The 20,531-nt window shown below is 44.0% G+C and overlaps 1 protein-coding gene and 1 pseudogene across 7 annotated transcripts in view; one reads left to right on the top strand and one right to left on the bottom strand.

Moving 5' to 3' along the window:
• Positions 1 to 259: 259 nt before the first annotated feature.
• The window catches only part of TTLL11 (tubulin tyrosine ligase like 11), a 234,160-nt gene continuing 213,888 nt past the window's right edge, over positions 260 to 20,531 (top strand). For 3 of the 6 annotated variants that reach the window (XR_013759706.1, XR_013759707.1, XM_079113775.1), the window contains exon 1: positions 260 to 868. Coding sequence is in view for 3 of the 6 variants with exons in the window: in XM_079113775.1 (XP_078969901.1) it covers positions 419 to 868 (450 nt within the window). In the remaining 3 variants the exon portion in view is untranslated. The remainder of the gene's footprint in view (positions 869 to 20,531) is intronic. The other 3 variants (XR_013759708.1, XM_079113776.1, XM_079113778.1) reach the window with 1 other exon arrangement.
• Positions 13,395 to 13,852, bottom strand: LOC306645691 (large ribosomal subunit protein eL31-like; annotated as a pseudogene). The gene has a single exon. The product of its transcript is annotated as a large ribosomal subunit protein eL31-like (transcript).

Raw genomic sequence — 20,531 nt, 5'->3', positions numbered from 1 at the left:
TCGAAATAGATGCCTCTCCTCCCCAGTTACCGGAGCCCCACATGCGCTGGACATCTTTCCACTCTGTATCATTTCCAGCCTCTGCTCCGAACGCTCAGAAACCTAGCGGGTTCTCCGGGGCAGCTCGTTGCCCTTTTCCAAGATGGCCGCCGACGCCTCTGTGACAGGCCTGGTCACGTGTGCAGCCTCGCCTATGAGGTCGCTAGGGCCTGGTCGGCGATTGTCCCTTCCCGGGTCCCGTCCGGAGGCGGTGACTGCCCTTGTCAACCTGAGCCTGAGCGATCATGGCAACGGGCTCGGGCGGGGAGCGGGTGGCAGCGGCTGCAGCAGAGGCAGCGGCGGCAGCTTGGTCGCGGGCTGGGGCGGCAGAGCGGCGGCGGCGGCGGTGGCATTGGCACCGGCACCGACCGTGAGCGCCATGCGGCGAGGCAGCTCCGAGAGGGAGCTGGCGGCCCAGTGGGAGGTGGAGGCGGTAGCCGCGGCCAAAGCGGAGGCGGAGGCCAAAGCACAGGCGACAGCCGAGCAGATCGGCGTGGACGCGGGCGCGGCCGGGGAGCCGGAGCGCAAGGCCGGCGAGGAGCAGCCCTCGGCTCCGGCCCCCGGCCCGGAGCAGCCCTGCGCGGCCGAGGAGGGGGATGCCCGCGTCCTTCCGCGGATGCCGCCCGCGCTGCACGCGCACCAGCCGAAGCCGGCGCGGGACCTCTGTCCGCACGGGAAGCCCAGGAGCAAGGGCCCAAGCTGCAAGCGGAGCGGCGTTCGCCGTTCAGACGAGCATGGCTCGCAGCGGCCCGTCACCGTGGACAGCTCCAAGGCCAGGACCTCCCTGGACGCCTTGAAGATCAGCATCCGCCAGCTCAAGTGGAAGGAGGTGAGGCCCGGCCCCGCCGCGTGGGCACAGGGGGGTGGACAGGACGTCTGCAGAGGACCCGGCATGGCCCAGGCCAGGTCGGCGGGCCAGGGCTGAGCACCTGCCGCGCGCCACGCTGGGAATCTGCTCATCCTTCAAGGCCGCGCCCTAAAGTCAGTTCCTCCAGGTCAAGTTAGCCACTACCTCCTTTGGCTCATCTACAGCCCTGTATGTCTCCAGACGTCAGCACTGACCTCCTCATGCTGTGATACTCGTTTATAAGTCTGGGGTCAGGGCCCTCTCTCTTTCATTTGTTTAGCGCTTACTGTGCGGATGTTGGGCATGGCAAACAGTTTGTAGTCTCAAAGCAGAAAGCCCTGGCGTCTCATTACACCCTGTTACTTAGTTGTGTGATTTTGAGCAAGTTGACGTTCCTCTTTAGACCATTACCTTCTGTGTTAAGTGAGGCCAACGATACCAATCTCATTGTTTTGTTAATATTGGAAGACTTACTGCCTACTGTGTAGCACACAAGTGTCTTATAAATGGTAACTTCTAACACCTTCTTTTCTTTACCACCATCACGATCACCACCACTGTCATCAGAGCAGGCCCTGTGTTTCATGATTCAGAGCTTGCCATATGGTAGGTGTCAGTAAGTGGTGGATGAAAGGATGACTAAAGAGACATTACTCATCCTTGAACCCATTTTAGACCTGTTGGGGTTTGGGGTGAAGCACCAATGACTTCCAGAATTTTCTGTTGGAGTTGGCTGATCGAATAAAGCCATTTTTCTTTTTTTGAATCATATAGGCTATGTAATGTGTGTTCAGGAGTGTTAGTATTTTGATTTAGGAGAGTTGAGCCTGAAGACTTAAACCAAAGGGTCTACTTAACAGGTTAATGGGTTTGCAGTAGGCAACAAAAAGACTTAGGTACTTAGCCTTGTGCCTTGACTGTGGTAGACTTTCAGTAATGGTTTTATGAAGTTGGAGCCTGCAGAGAGATGGCCACAGAGAGGACTGATATGGTCAAGAGGGTGGATGTCTCAGTAGGAAAGACTCGTTTGGTTTGGAAGAAAGTCAACTGTCAGACAGGGGAGACTTTCAGGTAGGTAGGGGTCATCACTGGGCAGATCTGACTGCAGGTGTCCGTGCCCTAAACCTTGGGACATGCATTTAGGAGAGGACTTTTATGCCTAGGAAACCTGGGGAAAGTAAAGACAGGCTCCCAGTTTGAGAATATCTGGGTTTCTAGGCAAGGTCCCAGGTCCAGGTCAGAGATATGAGGGTCAGAAAGGTAAAACTGAACTCGTCAGGGCCATGGACCTAATCAAGAGTGAATCCAGTGACAGAAACCCGGCCACAGAATCAGGTGAGGCAGATTGGTCCAAGCAGGGCCTTTATTTAGCTTAGCCTGTGGAAGAGAGAGACACAAAATGGGCTAGATCTGTTCATTAGGCCAGATGGGCTCAGCCAATGCAGCCCAGGTTTATTTGTTCACCCTGTAAATGCCCACAATGCAGTGCTAAGCTCTGTGCTGGGCCCTGGGAGTCATACTTAACATATAACCCTTGCCCTCAAGGACCTTATAGTTTAGTGGGGGAGTAAAACACAGATAAGGAAATACTTGCAGCAATCACAGGGCCATTGTTGCTGCTTCCTGAAATGCTGGTTTCCCCTTATTTGCACAGCTTACTCTGTCACTCCTTCAGACCTCTGATCCAGCACCACCTCCTTAGTGAGGCTGTCCTGGACGATGACCCCAACAGTCTCCAGCCCTTGCTCTTGTTTATTTTCTCATAGCACTGAACCCTGCCTGACATTGTATTATGTATTATTTGTTGATTGTCTTTTTCCCTCACCAGAATGTAAGCTCCATGAGGGCAGGGGCTTTGTTCTGTTTGCTGCTGTACATGCAGGTGCTTGGCACATGGAAGTTGCTCAATAAATGTTTGTTGAATGGATGAATACATTATGTGATGAGTGTTTCTCTCTATGTGAAGGTGTCAGTACTGTGCGAGGCAGAGGAGGCCACCTCTGGAGGGCTCCCTGGACGAGATTCACCCCAGCTGAGGCTGGAGTTATTTAGGGCTGTGGACTTGGGGTCTCTGGTGGAGAGCGTGGCACAGGCAAAGCAGAGGTACATTTGGGACTTGGCATAGAGTTGCATCTGGCCGGGTCATTGGGTGGGAATTGGAATGGTGAATGATGAGACTGCAGAAGTAAGCAGGGGCCAGATGCTATGGGACTTGGACCTTTTCTTGAAAGGAAGCCTATGTAAAGCACTGTAGAATTTTAAGGTTCTTCCATCCACTAGCTTTGCTACCTTGGGCAGGTGAGTTAAACTCTTAAGGCCTCAAGTTATTTATCGATTTAATAGGAGTGGTAGAGCAAGTTTAGTGGTTGCCAGTCTCTCTAGTGGTGAGGCCTCATAATGACAGTGTTACCCTATATGAGCCCAGGAGGGGGTGGCAGTTTCCACAGCATTCCCTGTGCCCCCTCCACCAAGGCCTACCTTCTCCCACTCAGAAAGAAACTTTACATAGGCAGAGGATGCTTATTCTAGCATATTTGAACATAACTCACTCACTGCAATAATATTTTACTACTAGATTTGTGATTGCACTCTTTCCCATTAGTCTGTGAGGTCCTGAGAGCAGGGCAGGTGTCTGACTTGTGTCCCCAATGCATAGCACATCATAGGTGTTCAAAAATATTCATCCACTGAACAGAATCCTTGCAACTGAGTTCTTGTGTCATCTGATTCCTTAGAATGGGGAGTTTGAGAAGTGCCATACTAGATGAACTTTGAAGCTCCTTCCAACTTTATAAACAAATATATGGTATTCTTAGTACCCATTACAAGGTTGACCACGTGACAAGAAACATCGTAAGCCTGGTGCTAACAAAGTGGAAACACACAACCTCCCCAGGCCACAGTCTCCCTGTATGTTGTGGGGATCATGTTGGGCATGATCATCTCCAATCCCAGCACTGATGTTCTTGGAGCAAGAACTTCTACTTGGGGCTGGTGTTCCAGGAATGGAGCAGCAGGATTCCCTATCTGTCATGCTGTGCTGCAGCTGCAGGGCTTGGGACTCCCTGCGGGCTGGCTTTGGTGGAGCTGGGTGCAGAGCCCAGGTGAGAAATAAGATCGCGAACACTAACAGTGCAAGCTTCATCTCCTTTTGTGGGTGTGTAGCTGTACAACATGGTCCACTCAACAGGGGGACACTGAGCCAGCATGTGAATTCAGAAGTCTGGGCACAACCTCCCTTCTGCTTTCAATTTTCTGTATTCTGTATATATCAAACAACAATGACTAACACTATGCTGAACCTTCATATACCTCTTACTGTCTGTTAGGTGCTGTTTTCAGTGCTCTACATGTAGACAATTACTTGATTCTTCCACAACCCAATAAAGTTAAGTGCCTTATTGTGTCCATTTTACAGATGAAAAAATTGAGGTTCACAGAAGTTAACTTATCCAAGGTGGTACAGCTAGTGAGGGCAGAGCTGGCATTTGAAACAGGTATTGCATTTGGACCCAGGCTCAGTCCTGTGCTCTTCCCACTACTCCCTGCTGGCTCTCTGTCTGCAGAGCCCCAGTGAGGGACCACAGATACAGGATACAGTCCTTGTCCTCCAGGAGCTCCCAATGTAGAGGGACAGACCGGCATACAGACAATGACAATCCCTTCTGGAGGTTGAATGGACAAAGGGCTTCCCATACAGAGTGGGAACAAAGTCAGGAGTTTGGACCAGGTTTTTGATGCAGAATGGGTTGCTCAGCAGCTTAGGAAGCACATGGAGAGTGGAGAGACCAAGAAGAAATCAGATCTCAGAGCACGATGGCGGCCACGCCAAGAAGTCAGGAATGTTGCTGACTACGTTTGCTCACAGATCACTTGCCATATATAGACCCAGCTTCCCTTGCCCACTCTCCTTCCGCCCCAGATGAACCATGCCAACCCTCTGACGACTCATTCTGGACAGATCTAATTCAGCTGTGCTCACGGTGCTATATTTGTTTCTTAAAGGGAAAATTCACAGATGCTAAACTTGTAGATAAGAAAAAAGTTACTTTCGAATAGCAAAGTCCTCTATCACCACTAAAAGTGCAACAAGAGAAAGAGGGATGGCTCCTGATTCCTAGTACAGGCTGCCTGCTTGTGGAATTGTGTGGTCCTCTTCCGACCATGCACGCCTCTCCCCATGCCCTGCAGAGACACCCTAGAGAATAGATGCCACTGTTGTTGTGAGCTGCTCTCCTTGGAGATTAGGTTGTGTGTGCACAGTGGTGCCATGGACACCAGCTTATATGAATGAGGTCTCTGAGAGATTTGATAGTGGGACCTTTGTTGACAGTTTGCATAAGCCCCTATCCTAAGGTCAATTATGGTATGAGTTCTTGTTTCAGACACTCCAAATCATGTGTTGTATTCTGGAACTGACTTGGCCTTTCTTCAGAGCATGCACACATACTGTATCATCCTACTTATCATTTGTGTAATATTAGGAATCTGTTAGGTGCACCGCATTGCACTAAGTGCTTGATGCTCACTGAAAATGGTATTGAGCATCCATTATGGATTGTTATTTCATTCTCACAGCCTCCCTCTGAGGCAGATCCTCTTATCTCCAATTCATAGATGAGGAAACAGATTGATGAAAGGCTGGTAAAGGGCAAGCCCAAGGCCACACAGGTAGCAAATGGCAGAGCTGTCTGGGGCCTGAGCTTGTAACAGGTGTACAATCCTATAGCACCTTCTTTGCTAATCCTTTGCTAAGATCCATCTGGCAAGGAGTTATGCTGTCATCGTCATCATGAACATGATCGTCACCATCGCCATGATCTTCATTCCCAGGTAATAACGGGCCCAGCAAGTCGGTGAGAGTCAGGGCTGAAGCAGCAGTCTCTTGTGCTCTAAAGGCCTTTTTGCAGTGTGTTTAATAGTTCTCCACTTCTTAACCTCATCCCCCATCTGCCTCACACCTCTCAAACGGCAGAGGAATGACAGGGAGTCACTCAGAGCCAGGAGAGGAGTATTGAAACTAGGGCTCCAAAGATGTCGCAAATACCCGTTCCTGGCAGAGGGAGCATGTGGTGCCCAAATCCTATCTTGCTGCCGCCATGGAGGTGAAGCGACCCCTGTGCCATTTGACCAGGTGAGTTGCGCGATTCCTCCGTGGAATGCAAGCTGGCGTTGAATCATCTTGGAATCCTCTGGAAGAAGGAAGAGTGTAAAATGAAAACTTGGGTGGTTTCACGTTCCCTCCCCTCCTAGTTGCCTTGATCGTCTCTTTTGGAATGCTCTAGATTTTGAAAACAGCATTATATTTAAGAACAGTTTATACCCTACTCCATCAATATTCTCCTTCAACAGACAGGTTATTTTCACGTCTAATCCACCAGAATTTTTCCTTCGTGAGTCAAACTTGTCATAACACAAAAATCACAATTCACTACCGCTGTTATTTGAACAATACACGTAATAGCTTCCCGCATCCACGCTAAGTTCTTAAACAGTCCTTTAGAAGACAATAAATTCAAGGGCTTGTGTTCAAGCCCTGTAAGTACTACAAATTAATTTGTCTTAGCAGGTGTAGTAATTCCTACAGCTATTTTCTATGTCATAAAATATGAACTGTTTTGTGCTTCAATTTTGGTACTGTTTTAGATGTGGGTTTTGTATCAGCTAAAGTCAAATGCAAAAATTCACTCATACAGTTTATTTCTCTTTTTAATCTATTCCCTGAAAAGAACATACTGTAAAAATAATTGACCGTTTTAAAGTGCCTTCTCTAAAGGGGAAGTGTTGCATCCTGGACTTGGCACAGGCTTTGGAATCACAGTTGTGAGTTAAAGTCCTTACCATTTTTGTGTGACTACACTGACTGCGGTAGAATAGAGGACTTCTCTGAGCCTCAGTTTCTCCAGCTGTAACAATGGGCGAGTGACAGTGATACTTAACTTGCAGAATGCTTGTGGGATTAAAGGGAGAAATGTAGCACGTTGCCTTAGCCCAGTGCGGATTCAGTTCATCTTCTTTTCCTTCAACAGGGTAATTCAGACATTGGTTATGTGATCTATTTTTATTTAATGAGACTTAGAGCCTGCATATATAGGCTACTGGTTAACACGAACAGATGTGACCTGCTCATTTGACTCATTTAACTCATTTAACAAATACTTTGTGACCTACTCATTCCAGACTACATTTGGGCTCTTGGGATATAACAATAATGTGTGTGTGCACGTGTGTGTGTGTGTGGGTGTGGCATTGGGGACTAAACCAAGAGCCTGGAACATGCTCTCCCACTGTGCTACACCCGCCTGCCCCACAGCAGATAACCAAACACATAAAAGTGGTTATAGCACAAGGGCCAGTTCCATTTTGGGTGAATGTCAACATGATGTAGCCTAGGATTAAAAATTTTAAAGTAGCACTGATTTAACCTTTTTCCTTTTAAAATCAATTATACTTTTAAAGTTCCACGAACCTAAAACGATTTTCTTTTTTTAAGCCTCCATTCTGGACCTGGGGCCTGTAGCATGCTTTGGCATAACGATTGTATTCATCACCATGGAAAACTCATTCCAGCTGTGTGAGGGACATCACATCTTGACTCAGGGTTGACAAAACAGATCAGGTGTCTTCACAAGGGAGAACTTAGGTTGTAAGACATGAAATGGAGGAGATGGGAATTTGCTGGGCCAATCTCTTGCTCTTGCCTTCTAACCCTCTCAATGATCCTGAAAAGAGCACAGTCATGCGTCAATTTGAGTCTTGGCTCTGTCACCTAGTGGTTTTGTGATCCTGGATGAGTTGTGTTACCTCTTTGCACCACAGTTTCCTCATCTCTAGAATGAGCTTAGTGCCTTGCTTTTGCTGAGGCTGGCTTTGAACTCGTGATGCTCGTGCCTCAAACTCCCGAGCTGCTGGGATTACAGGCGTGCACCACCAGGCCCAGAGCCCCTGATACTTTAAAATAAGAATATGTGTTGGTTTGGCTTTCCCTCTTATGAATTTCTGACAAATTAATTAAATTTTATATGGAAAAATGGATAGTGTGAGTGGGCAAATAGACTTGCTATTTCTTTAATTAGTTTGAAGCCCCTTCCTCATGGTTGCTCCTTTGAAGCTGGGGTAGGCCTCAGATTCCTCCACAAAGTAATAAAAGTTACTTTGCTGGAGATCTTGCCTCTCTCTCCCGCCTCCCGCTGAATCGTGCCTCGCCTGCGCAGCTGCCTCTGCTGCTGTTTAGTGCGTGTTTGTTCCCTGAGTATTTGTGAACCATTACCTAGTAATTTTATAAATGCTTTGTGAGTCCTGGCAGGCATTTCCAGCGGCTCCTTCTCTTCTCCCATCTGCTTCTCTGTCATCTGAATAAAACCTCTCATTCTTAAAGAAGCTGGAAGAATAGGACTGTTTATCTCCTGTGCAGTTTGCCCTGGGTGGAGTTTACTTGTAAGTAAGTCCTGGAGTGAATCTGCCTGGAACTCTAACAGAGGCCAGCTTTTATGCTTTCTACTCATTGACGGATTCATTTCTCATTGTGTCAGAATTATGGTTTAGGGAAATTTTAAAAAGCGACAGTGGGCGGTTTTCTGAATGAGTAACAAGAAGCACAACACGGCTTAGCGGTTTAATACGACAAAGTCTCTTTCCTGCTCATGCTATGGGTCCAGTGTGGGTTGGCAGGGTTGAGGACAGGGTCTGTTGTCACCTTGGCTTCCATGGACCCCTGCTTCCCGAGTCACTGAGGGGAAGGGCATGCGATGCATCGCACTGGCTTCTCCCCGGCAGTGCCACATCACTTCTGCTCACATTTCATTGGCCAGGTAGGTGGCCGGGACTGGCCTCAAAGGAGCTGGTGATGTGCAGTCCTACTGTGAGGCGAGGGTATGAAGAGGAGAGCCAGACTACTCAGTGAGTTGTGCTACTGACCACCACAATGCAGACCAAACTTAGAGACACAAGATACACAGTATACAAATGTAAATACAGACGATTTCTTTTTTTTTTTATTAAATGCTGCAGTTACAGGACATCTACAGTGTTTGGCAACTGCCTTTTTGCAGTACTTTGTGTCATTTTTGTGTTAGTATTTACAGAGCCATTTCATTTTAATAACTACCTAATAGTTCATTTTATGGATGCACCACAATCCATTGATGCAAATGGTTTCCATATTTTTTCTTTGCTGTTACAGAGTGACACAATAAACATCACCGTTCATTTTAAGTATGTATTTGTTTGAATACTTCTGCAGGCTAAATTCCTAGGAATGTTAGGTCACAGGGAATAGGCACTTTGTATTTTGATAGTTCTTATCAAATCTCCAACAGCAATATTTGGGAGTGCCTGTTTTCTCAAATTGTCTCTAATATTATATACCATTAACCTTCTAAATTTCTGCCAAACTGACAGGCAAAATATGTTCTTTCCAGTTGTCAACAAGCTTGAGCTTTTTGCATAAGTTTATTAGTTGTTTGTGTTTCTCCATCTGTGAAATGATTGGTATTCTTTATTCATCTTTTGGCTTGTTTTATGTTTATGTTTTTTCTTATTGGTTTGTGACTATTATGGGTACTTTCATATGTGTCGTAAATATTTATCCTCGGTTGGCTATTTAAACATCTCACAGCTAATCCTTTGCCTCACATGAGCTATAAATATTATAATTAAATTTTTTTTGTTCATTCACTAAAACAGTCCTTAAATATTATAGACTTCTTAACCCAAAAGGGCAAAAGACAATTCTACCTTCAGGTGCTCTGAAACATCTAGTGAATTAACAGGTTACGTGGGGAGACTGAGTCTTGCCTTTCCATGGAATTGCATATTCTACAGGGAACTTTCCTATTTTCATTTATGTGATTTGATTTGGACTTTTGCGGAAAGTATGGTAGATATGATCAGTTCTGTTTTATAGATGTCAGAGTGATGTGCAGTTAGGTCAGGGTTTGTATACCCGCCACTTACTCTGCATCTGGGGCATCGTGGTATTCACAGGGCTCTTGTCCTGTTCCAGTTACATAAGTAACGCATGCGGCCCAGGCAGCCTGTGGTCAGCGTTTGTTCTGGTTCAGCTCTTTTGCACTTCAGAGGTATCAAGAGACAGACAGCTTCGAACTATAGGCCAACTCTCCTGGCTCTTAGGACATGCATCATTCCGAGGGACTGTACCACCCATCTTAACCTGTTAATTCCCTGAGTTTTCAATTCTAGGAATATTTCAACAAAATTGATAGAGGTGCATTAAAATAGGTTGGAAGTAATAATCTAGAGTTTATATATCCTTTATTATCATTAAGAACAAAAACAGATCGTGCTATAAATAGAACCCTGTGGCAATGTATCTTATACACACACACACACACACACACACACCCCATCCTATAAATAGGACATTAGGCAGATAACATCGTTTTATACATTATACAATAAACAAGTTATTTTCATGACCCAGTCAACAATTAATTTTGGTGGAAAGGAGCAAAAACACTTCAAACAAAGGGCTCCATTATGTCAGTTTCACCCCACATGGCTTGTTTTGACACCATCGTTGTTCTTGCCATCTGAAACATGTGGCTGCTCATGACAAATCTGATATCTTGGACAGTAGCAGGTCCAGGAATATCAACTGTCTTCTTTCTGATGGGTTTTCATCGCATCATGTCAGGTGTGCTGAGCAGATGGCTCTTGAAATCCAACAAATGTATAAGTGGGTCTTTGCTCATAAATCTATGATTAACCCATGCATTTATAATACATGTATCAATTATTCAAATGAACAAGGGTCAATGCCAATTTTTGCCACTAGTAGGTGTGGGATATTTGGAGCCCAGTCACTCGTGTTTATCCACATCACCATGGAACCTGTTACAGTACCCACCATGGAACCTATTATGGTCCCCACCATGGTTGGGTGAGGCATCTCAGCTGGGTTCTTCTTGTTTCCATCCTTGAACTTTGCTGAGTGGTTCTACTGTGTCATGGTTTATTCCAACAACAACAGATTCACTATCTAACCATTTTACAATGAGAATTTCATTACTTGTAAGCTGTATTGAAACTGTGATCATACAACTCTTTTTTTTTTTTTTTTTTCCTTAATCAGTGTTGTCAGTTTCAGAGGACGCTCATCTAATTCGTTTCTGCTCGTGGTGCATGTTTTGGAGGTGTACCAATAAGTTATAACCAATGAATAGAATGTAGCATTACCACATCCAAGCAACATATTCCTAGTTTTATACCCAAGAGAAATGAAAACATTCGTCCACATAAAACTAATTTTATAGTAGCATTATTCATAATAGCCAAAAAGTAAATCCAATCCATATTGGATAAATAAGATGTGGTATATTCAGGCAGTGGAATATTATTTGGCCATAAAAAGGAACACAATACTGATATATGCTACAACATGGATGAACTTTGAAGACATGATGCTATAGGAAAGAAGTCAGCCATGTGCCAGTCATGGTAGTACGTGTTGTTTGCAATGATGTAGGGGAGGCTGAGGCAGGAGGATCACAAGTTCAAGACTAACCTGGGTAACTTAGTAAAACCCCATAAAGGACTGGGGGTATGACTCAGTGGTAGAGTGCCCTGGGTTCAATCCCCATTACTGAAAAAACAAAAACAAAAACAAAGGAAGTCCACATATTGTATGATTCACGGACACAGAATGTTCAGAATAGGGAACCTATCTAGGCAAAATAAATGAGTGGTTCCTAGAGTTTGAGAGTCAGGAGGATATTGGTGAGGGAAGTGGGAAGTGACTGCTAGTAGATACAGGATTTCCTTTTGGCATAATAAAAATGTCCTAGCATTGACTGTGGTATTCCTAGCACAACTCTGAATGTATTAAAAACCATTGAATTTTATACTTTGAATGAGCAAATTGTATGGTATGTGAATTATATTTCAATAAAGCTGTTAAAAATGTGATACACTCATCCAGTTTTCATCATTCAATAGTACTTGTTTCCTTGGCAGTAACTGGGAATATGCTTCAGGGACTCAAGTTCACGGACCCCTGCTGATGATTCTGCATCGCAGCATTGCCTGTTGGGGTGCACTGACTGACACCTGGACACCCGTGTCTAATGGAATCCTGCCCCAGTGGCATCCAGTAGCAACAGTGGTGAAAGCACTCCAGACTTTCTTCTTCAGAAGGAGTTTCAGGTTTTTTCCAAGGCGGGGCACATATTGTGAATATTTGCCTGAAGACTAAAGTTCAGACTCCTTATGAAGGCTCCGTAAGCATCTTTCCATACTGAGGTGCATGGTGGTGGAAGGCATGGCCTTTGAATCTGCACAGATAGGGGTTTGGAACAATTCGCTGTGTAACTGTCAGCTCGTTGCTCTGAGCCTCAGTTTCTTTACTTCTGAAATGGGCATAGTACAATCATACTTCATGAAGTCGTTTGTTACCAGCATTAAAAGACAAAATCATATAAAGTACTTATCCTGTAATGCCTGGTACATAGTGAAGACTCACCTGAGAATTTTAAAATTAGCATTTGACCCCGAGCTTCTCTGGACGTACTTCTCATATCCTCTGCATTGTGCTTTATGCATTACCAAGTGGTTCTCTTGAGTCTTCATGCCCTGTCATTTCTCTTTACCTTTGTTTAAGTTTTTTCTTTTCTTTAGAGTGCTCCCACCCTTTCGTGGCTAACACTTACACATCCTTCAAGAATCAGCTCATGGTTCAACTTTTTCACAAGTCTTCCCTGACTCTCACACACGTACCCCAGGCTTGGCTAAGTATTCTTCCTTAATTACTTATAGTTTTTAACAGTCATCTGAATTTCTTTACTTTTTTCTAAGAATCAATTTTTTATTGATCATCTCCATCGTATCTTTTGTTCTATTTCATGGTTTTCTGCTCTTTATTATTTACTTTGTTCTACTTTGGAAGTTTTATTCTGTTATTCTTTTTCTGACATTGAGTTGGATGCTTTTCTAATAAAAGCATTCAAGACTACAAACTCACTTCTATGCATTGCTTTTGCTGCACCATGAGATTTGTTACATAGTATTTTTCAAAACTTTTTAGTTCTGTGTATTTTACATTTTCATGAAAATTCATAAAAATTCCTTTATATTATTTATAGTTTTGCCTTTTAAAAATGCTAACATATGAGGTTGTTTCTACTTATCGTTTTGCTATTAATTTCTTAATTGCATTATGGAAATTCCTTCCTGTCTGCCTGCCCTCTGTCCTTTCTCGCTCCCTTGTTGTTGTTCCTCCCCCTCTTCTCTTTGTTTTTTGCACTTTTTTTTTTTTTTTTGCTTCATGGCCGAATAAATGGTCAGTTTTTACAAATATTCCAAGGGTGCTTGAGAAGAATGTACATTCTCTAGTTATTGAATGCAATATTTTGCTTATTTGTATTAGGTTAACTTATAAATTGCATTATGTAAATTTTATGGCTTTAATTTTTGTCTGATCTATTTACTAATTGAAGAGTGAGGCTAACATTTTCCTCTACGATTATGGATTTCACATTTTTGCTTTTTCTTTTTCCATTTTCTCCAGTACTAGTCTGGGAGTTATACATTCTGTTTTTTTTTTTTTTTTAATAGTTTTATGACTTCATTGGACAATCAGCAGTCATCCACATTGACTGTCTGTATATTTTCCAACATGGTAACAGGGATGTAGGTTACCAAAGTATAGAATTTGTTTGGCAAATCTTCATCCTCATTACGATTTCTGGACAATCGCACAGGAATACGATCCGGGACATTCCTTATTCCTTTGGCCCAGACAGCTTTGTTGAGCCTGGTATGGATGCGCATATCTGGAGTTCCCACTCCTCCATGGCAAATTCCTGGCTCTCTTTGAGTGCCGGAGGAGCAGCTTCTCGAACCCCACTCCATGATACGCTTGTGAATGCGGATGGTGTGTTCCCGGGTCATGAACTCAATGATGGCAGAACGGCCCGTTTTCTTCTCTCCACCCTTCTTTGCAGGAGCCATTCTGGTGGGCTCACGTTGGAAAGCTACATTCTGTTTTTCTTCTTCTAAAATGTAGCCTAGAAAATATGGTATAGGTATATAATGTCATAAAGTTTAAAGTTAGCATTTTTATACCGTCCTTGAAAACACCAAGATCTTTGGGTGCTTTTTCATTTTGACCATATCTCATTTTCTTTCATTAAACAATATTTTATTTCTATTATATTTTATTCTTTTTCTCAACTTCAAAAGTTAGACATTATTATTATTTTATGCAGTCTCAGTGTCTTTTAGATTTATCCATATCCACCATTTTCTTTGTTCATTATTTTACAACTCAGACTTTTCTTCCAGCATAATTTTCTTTTTTTTGGAAGTAAATTTTTAAGAAGTTCCTTTAGCAAGGCATTACCTGTAAGAAATGCTATCAGTTTTTATTTGTTAAAATTTACCTATGTTTTGCCCTCATTTTTGAAAAATAATGTTGCTGTGTATACAGTTCAATGTTCTTAGAACATTTGAAGATATTCCACTGTTTTCTCACTTCCATTTCTGCTGTTATAAAGTCAGCTGTTAGTCTACCATTTCTTTTGCAAGTTTTTTTCCTCCAAATGCTTTGAAAAGTTATTTCTTTGTCTTAGATGTCTTTAGTGTCACTAAGACACTTCTAGGAGAGGATTTCTTTTTGTTTATTCTACTTGGGATTTGTTGGGATTCTTATTTCTGAGCTTTGGTATCCTATCACTTCTGGAAAGTCTCATTCATTTTCTCTCAGTATTGCCTCTTATCCAGTCTTTTTTTTCCTCCTCTCTCTTTTTGGAATTCTGTGTAGATGTTAGACCTATTCTGATTGTAGAATCATGTCTCTTGTAATTTTAATCTCTGGTAAGTCTTTGAGGCCTGGGTCTAAAGTGAGGATCTTTATCTTGTGCAGATGTCTTATAGGATCATACTAACCTGGAACACTTAAAACTGAAAATTTTGGTTGTTAGGCTTTTTAGTTTATAGGCATAGTATGAATTTTGACTCCAGATTTGTGTCAAGAAGGAATTATAGATAGACATTCTGAGGGGAGATTTTCTTCCCTTTTATTTCCCCTTGCCTGAGTCAAGGCCAAGATGAAACAGGTTTTCTTCTTGTTCACCAACTGAGGCTATGACCTTTCAGAGGGCCTGCCTTCATATGGGAATTTCCAGTCTGACTCTTCCCTTGCCAGCAGTCATTCAGGAGCCAGACCACATTCAGAGCCCAGGCCATTGCCTAAGTATACAGGAAACAAGATAATTACACTTGCCTTTTTAGAAGATCACCCTGATGCCCTGTGGAAAATGGATTACAGAGGGCTCTTTACGAGTGGAGGAAGGGAGGCAAGTTAGGATGATATTGTAAGTCTCAGAGGAAAGGTGATGTCACCTGGGACAGGATGGTGATGGATGGGGAAGGTTATTGATTGAGACAGTCTGTCTCCTCCCCTAGATTATAAGATATTTAGTAGCAGGGAGCTTGTCTTATTCATCTTTGAGTCTTCTAGTGCCTGGCAGAGAGAATGCATTCACAAATGCTAATTAAATTGAACTATGGCATTGCTAATGGTTCTAATGATTTTTTAAAGTCTACCTTCAAAGTGACTATTTTCTTTAAAGGGAAATGACATAAAGGGATTCCAGGCAGTGAACTCATTCCTGTCTCTGGCATTGCAAAACTCGAGCCAGAAATAGAGAGCCAGCTGTTTGTAAGCCCCTGAAAGCCTTAGGTTTGGCAGGGTTTATTTTCCATGAGAACATAGCTTTCTTTAGCCTGTGCACTTGTTCCTTTCTTAAGAAAAGTCTCAGGCTCTGTCTGAGACCACTTACACGAAGCCTTACCATCTTCCTGGATTTTTATGACATTTTCTCAGAAATTACTAAACTTTATGACTCTCTAGGTATACCGCAAAGATGTTCCTTTAATGATATGTTATGGTTGTGAAAACTCCTTACTCCTAAGCCATTCTTGTCGGAAAAAGTGCTCTGTGTCTAGGGAACAAAGGGAGAGGCAATGGTCCCTACTGTGTTGACAGTTTAATAAGCTTCAGCCAGGCGCTAAGGACTGTTGCTCTAAGTTTATGTAATCGTGCTCCATAGAATGAGCAGAAGTATTTATAGAAAATATAGCATACATATATAATGTTTAAGTTCCAAGGCCTGGAAGATCTTCATTATTCTTCAACTAATGGGTGTTGAATGTTCACTATGCCCCAAGACCTCTGCAAGGCACAGGATAAAGACCATCAGATACCATCACTAGGCCAGTACTGGCCCTTCCTTGTCCTTTTGTATGAAGTAGAAAAAGATGTCTCCTCCTCCAAGAAAGAATATTAGTCAATAAGTTATTTACATTGCATTAATAAAATTGTAACAACAATGAATTACTAATGATAAATGAATATTAGTTATTAAATAATATTTACATAGTATCATAATGAAGTATTTTTGGTTTGAACTTGGAATTCAGAAACATCATAGTATAGCAAACAAAGAAGTGACTGAGTTGTAATATGAAACTTCAAAGTTAACCCCTGCATTATTACCATAGAAGAATTTAAACAAATTTTTAATACTCCCCAGTCATCCATCAGATTTAAAAGCAGATCTCTATTTAGAAACACAGACTACTATTAGATCAACAAGGTATTTTGATTATCCAACTTGTCAAAAGGGAACAATACATACGCTTGTTAAAATAAGACACTCGACTGCCATCTGCCAGAAAATTCTCATTGTACATAAAAATCACTGAAATATAAAATAATCTGATATTTGTTTATGGAGATAGAATGTCGCTGAACTCCTACTTTAAATTAACAAGTCTCTTCATTATGGTAATATGTAAATATTGTGCAATAACTTGTTAGGGAGTTAAAAATATAATTATTAAATATTCTAGTCTTGGTGTAGTGGCGCAGGCCTGTAATCCTAACTACTCGGGAGACTGAGGCAGGAGGAGCACTTTAGACCTGGAGTTCCAGTCCAACCTGGGCAATTAGCGGAGGTCTGTCTCAAAAAAAAAAAAAAAAAAAAGTCCAAATGTCAAAAATGCCTGCATGTGAACATCATGGCCGAGGAAGTCACACAGGGTGGCCTCTGAGGCCCCAGCAGACATAAGGAGTGACTGCAGTGTGGGAGGCCACACGTCCTGTTAGTGGGGAGACAGGGGAGGGCAGGACGTCAGTCTGGAGGCACCGACAAAGGCTTGTGTGAATGACAGGTCCCCAGATGAACCAGGTGTAGTCTTTTTGACATATTCTGGCTATTAGAAGCTTTTGAGTGTCTTTCTGGGTTCTGGCTATTTTCTGGATAAGTGAGACAGCCCAGCTCCAGACTGGAGAGGCGTTGCTATTTTTAGATAGAGTGTGTCAATCTTTCTTCCTGCCCCCAACTTCAGTGCCTGTCTTTGTTATCATCTTAAACCTTGCTTTCTCCGGGGAACCTCTCTGCTCCTGCCTTCCCCGACTTGGTTATCTGCTGCTCTTCATTCTTCCTTTTCATAGCATGGATCAGCTTTGTTGCTACTGCTTTTTAAATTTTCTTTCTTTCCCACTGGATTTTTCATTCAGCCAGTGCAAGGGCCACATCTGTCTTGCATGTTGTTTATTATTGGATCTCACTCCAGTGCACAATGCTGGACCTATTATATAATCAGATTTTGGTAAATACTGGCTGATATGGTTTTATTCATTCATTCCTCAAACATTTCCTCAGTCCTTATTTGGTGCCAAGGACCCTGCTGAGTACTGCTGAGCCCTGACACCCCATGGGGCCCTGCCATCAGGGAGCTCGCAGCTTGTGGTTATGGTGATGCAGTAGCAAGGGGAAGAAGAGGGGCAGTTGGCTGGGATTCCAGGATGCAAGAGGGCCTCTTCTGGGAGGGCCTCCAGCTGAGCAGGAGGGGCTGAGCCAGGCTGCAGGGGATGAGTCAAGCTCAGCAGGCATGGAAGCAAGGTGGCAAGCTTGGACACGGGCATGGGTGGCAGGGGGTGGGAGGGGGGCTGCAAACCGTTTCCTCCAGCTGGAGCACAGGATGTGCAGGGAGAGGATGGGGAATGAGTCCGAGGGGTACAGGAGCCAACTCAGAGGTCTGCGCTGCACACTGAGAGTCACTGGAAGAAAGAGGTGTGTGTGAGAGAGAAAGAGGGGTCTTTAGGGGTCGGATGGTGAACTCACGGTGGGGAAGCCCTTCATCAGTGCAGGGAGAGTCGCCTCCTCCTGTCTCTGACGTCTGGCTGGCGGCTGATGGAGAGGAAGCACTGAAATGACGCTGTGTGACCGAGTCAATCCGCAGACAGCAGCAAAGCAGGATTCCTGAACCCTTGTCGTGGAATGACAGCAGAAGGCCCAGGCCACTTTCTGAGCCTCCAGGCAACCCTTTGACCAGGTAACTGAGACCTGGACTGACCAAGCACTTGTGCCCAGGCACGTGGTTTAAAAGTGGCAAAGCTGAAACTCAAACTCAGGTCTTGGTTAAGGGTGTGCTCCTCCCTGTTGTGCTGCACCTAGGGAGGGCTGGGACAGAACTGGCCCATTGGTGCCTCTGCTCTCCAGGGACCACTGTCCTCCTTTCTGCAGGGAGAGCCCAGAAGAGGCATCTTTGAACATCCAGCCATCACTTGTGTCCCCTCCAGGCACTGATGCCCTCTCTCCTGAGTCTCCTTTTGGGCAGAGAGACAGAGGGCAGTTGAGAGCTGTCTTCTGCAACACAGTGGGGAAAGATTTGTGTGCTACTGGCATCCTGGTCGCCTGGCATCATGCTGCTATTTAATAAAGGCCTCATTGCTTGAAGGGCCATTAAGCAACCAATGATATATTTCAACCTCATTGAGGAGGAAGATGCAGAGTTAAATCAAATTCAGACCATGTGGAAATAAAACAATAAAGAGGCTATTCACATGCAGGGCCCTCTTCCTAAAGGGAAAGAGAAGGGAACAGACTGTTTGGGGTCCACTCTGAGCCAGGCCTGGCTAGGAGCTCTCCCACTGGCCTTACTGAGTACTTCCAGCAGCACTGGCCAGCAGGGACTATATGATTCTGAACTCTGGCTCAGCAATTTGCATCCTTCTCCAGCTCCTCCGACATCTGCACCTTTTATCAAATTTTTCTTCTTACTGTGTTTTCTGTCTTAGTAAAAGAAGATCACTTAAAGCACTTTGGGAATTGCACGGCATTATTAGAAATGTGGCCTACACACTGGCCCCGCTCCCGGCTCCCTAGTCCTCTAGGCCTTGAGCTGGAGTCGCCTCAATCTGAGTCTGTTCTCATTTCTGGAACCTGGGCTCAGTTCTTACAGCTCCCAGGGAATCTGTTTCCTATGAATAAAAATCAACATGTTAAAAGCTCCCTCCCACCTTTGCAGCCCTGTTTTGAAACATCATATGCAGGGAACCCAGTTGAAATTCAATCTACAGCATACCGAGAGGGGCCTGTTTCTTCACAATACAGCTTAGAATTAGTGCTTTGTGCCTGTGAATTTCTTTTTAAAAAACCCACTATTTCTTTATTAACTGTTGGTTCCATATTAGCCCAACCCCTCTCTTATCATGCTATCCATTCACTTGTGTTTTTATGATTTATTGGCAAACAGTTGCTAAAGGTCTTATAGCGTCAGCCCACCGTCTCCAGTATTTCTCCTATTCTTGAGAGTAACTGGCAAAGCAGGTATGATCCGACCCTTTGCAGCTGGGGCAAAGGAAGCTTGGAGGGTTCATTCACTTGTCCATGCTTTGTCCAGTAAGTAGGAGGTCTGGGATTCGAACCCAAGCTGCTCGGATTCTAAATGCACAGCTGAAAAGCCAGAGTTCATAGTTTCTTATTATCTCACTGCTTCAGTTACTCTTCTCAACTCCTTAATCGGGGATGATTCCAAATTACTGATGTGTTCCCGAGTCCTCTGACGTGGGAAGAGGTCTCCTTCTGACAGCTGTCACAGCCTGTACCGAGAAGACGGTCCTTAATCCAGAATGAGGGAGGGTTGACATCCACAGCTCTTTTAAGTGGCTGACTGAGCTCTGGAGAGTTCTTGTTTCTTTCCCATTCCTTTTCTTCTTGGAGGACTAAATGACTTCAAGGAACTCCACTCAGTTCTTAGAAATGACCAGTAAGTCAACTCCTACTGTGTTAGGTTTTCTGAAGCTATAATTTAGTGTATACCAAACTGGTCTGATCTAAGAATCACTGGGGTGTTTGTTAAAATTTGATTTCCCAGTAGGGGTGGGACCTGGGGAATCTTTATTTTTCCTCACAGGCCACTTTGGTGTGGTTCTTCTGCCTCAGACTAGTTTGGGAAACACTGAGTATCATCACTGGGAATTGGGTCCCCTTTGCGGGCTGTCCTTGTGGATTCCAAACACAGCTGGCCAACTATTGTAGTGAGAATAGGAGTCCTGGAGTCAGACAGCACAGGCTTTGAAACCCCAGCCCATCCACTTATGTGCTCTGTCCCTCAGGCGCGTGACTGAATGCTCGTACCTCAAGAGCTCTGTGTGCCATTGCTTCTGCTTAGAAACAGGAGATTGTTCTCCTTTTCCCCTATCTTGCCTCTTCTCTTTGTCTTCTGAGTCTTCCCTGATTCCCTGCAAGTTGGCTCACTCATTTTTCTTTTTGAAAGAGTTTTTAAGTGTCTGTCATTCCCCATTGGACTCTAAGCTCCACGAAATCAGGCTCACCCA

This window comes from Sciurus vulgaris (assembly GCF_902686455.1).
Source record: "Sciurus vulgaris genome assembly, chromosome: 15".
Taxonomy (NCBI): Eukaryota; Metazoa; Chordata; class Mammalia; order Rodentia; family Sciuridae; genus Sciurus; species Sciurus vulgaris.
Note: the sequence above shows the minus strand (reverse complement) of the source record. Positions and strands in the feature narration are given on the sequence as shown.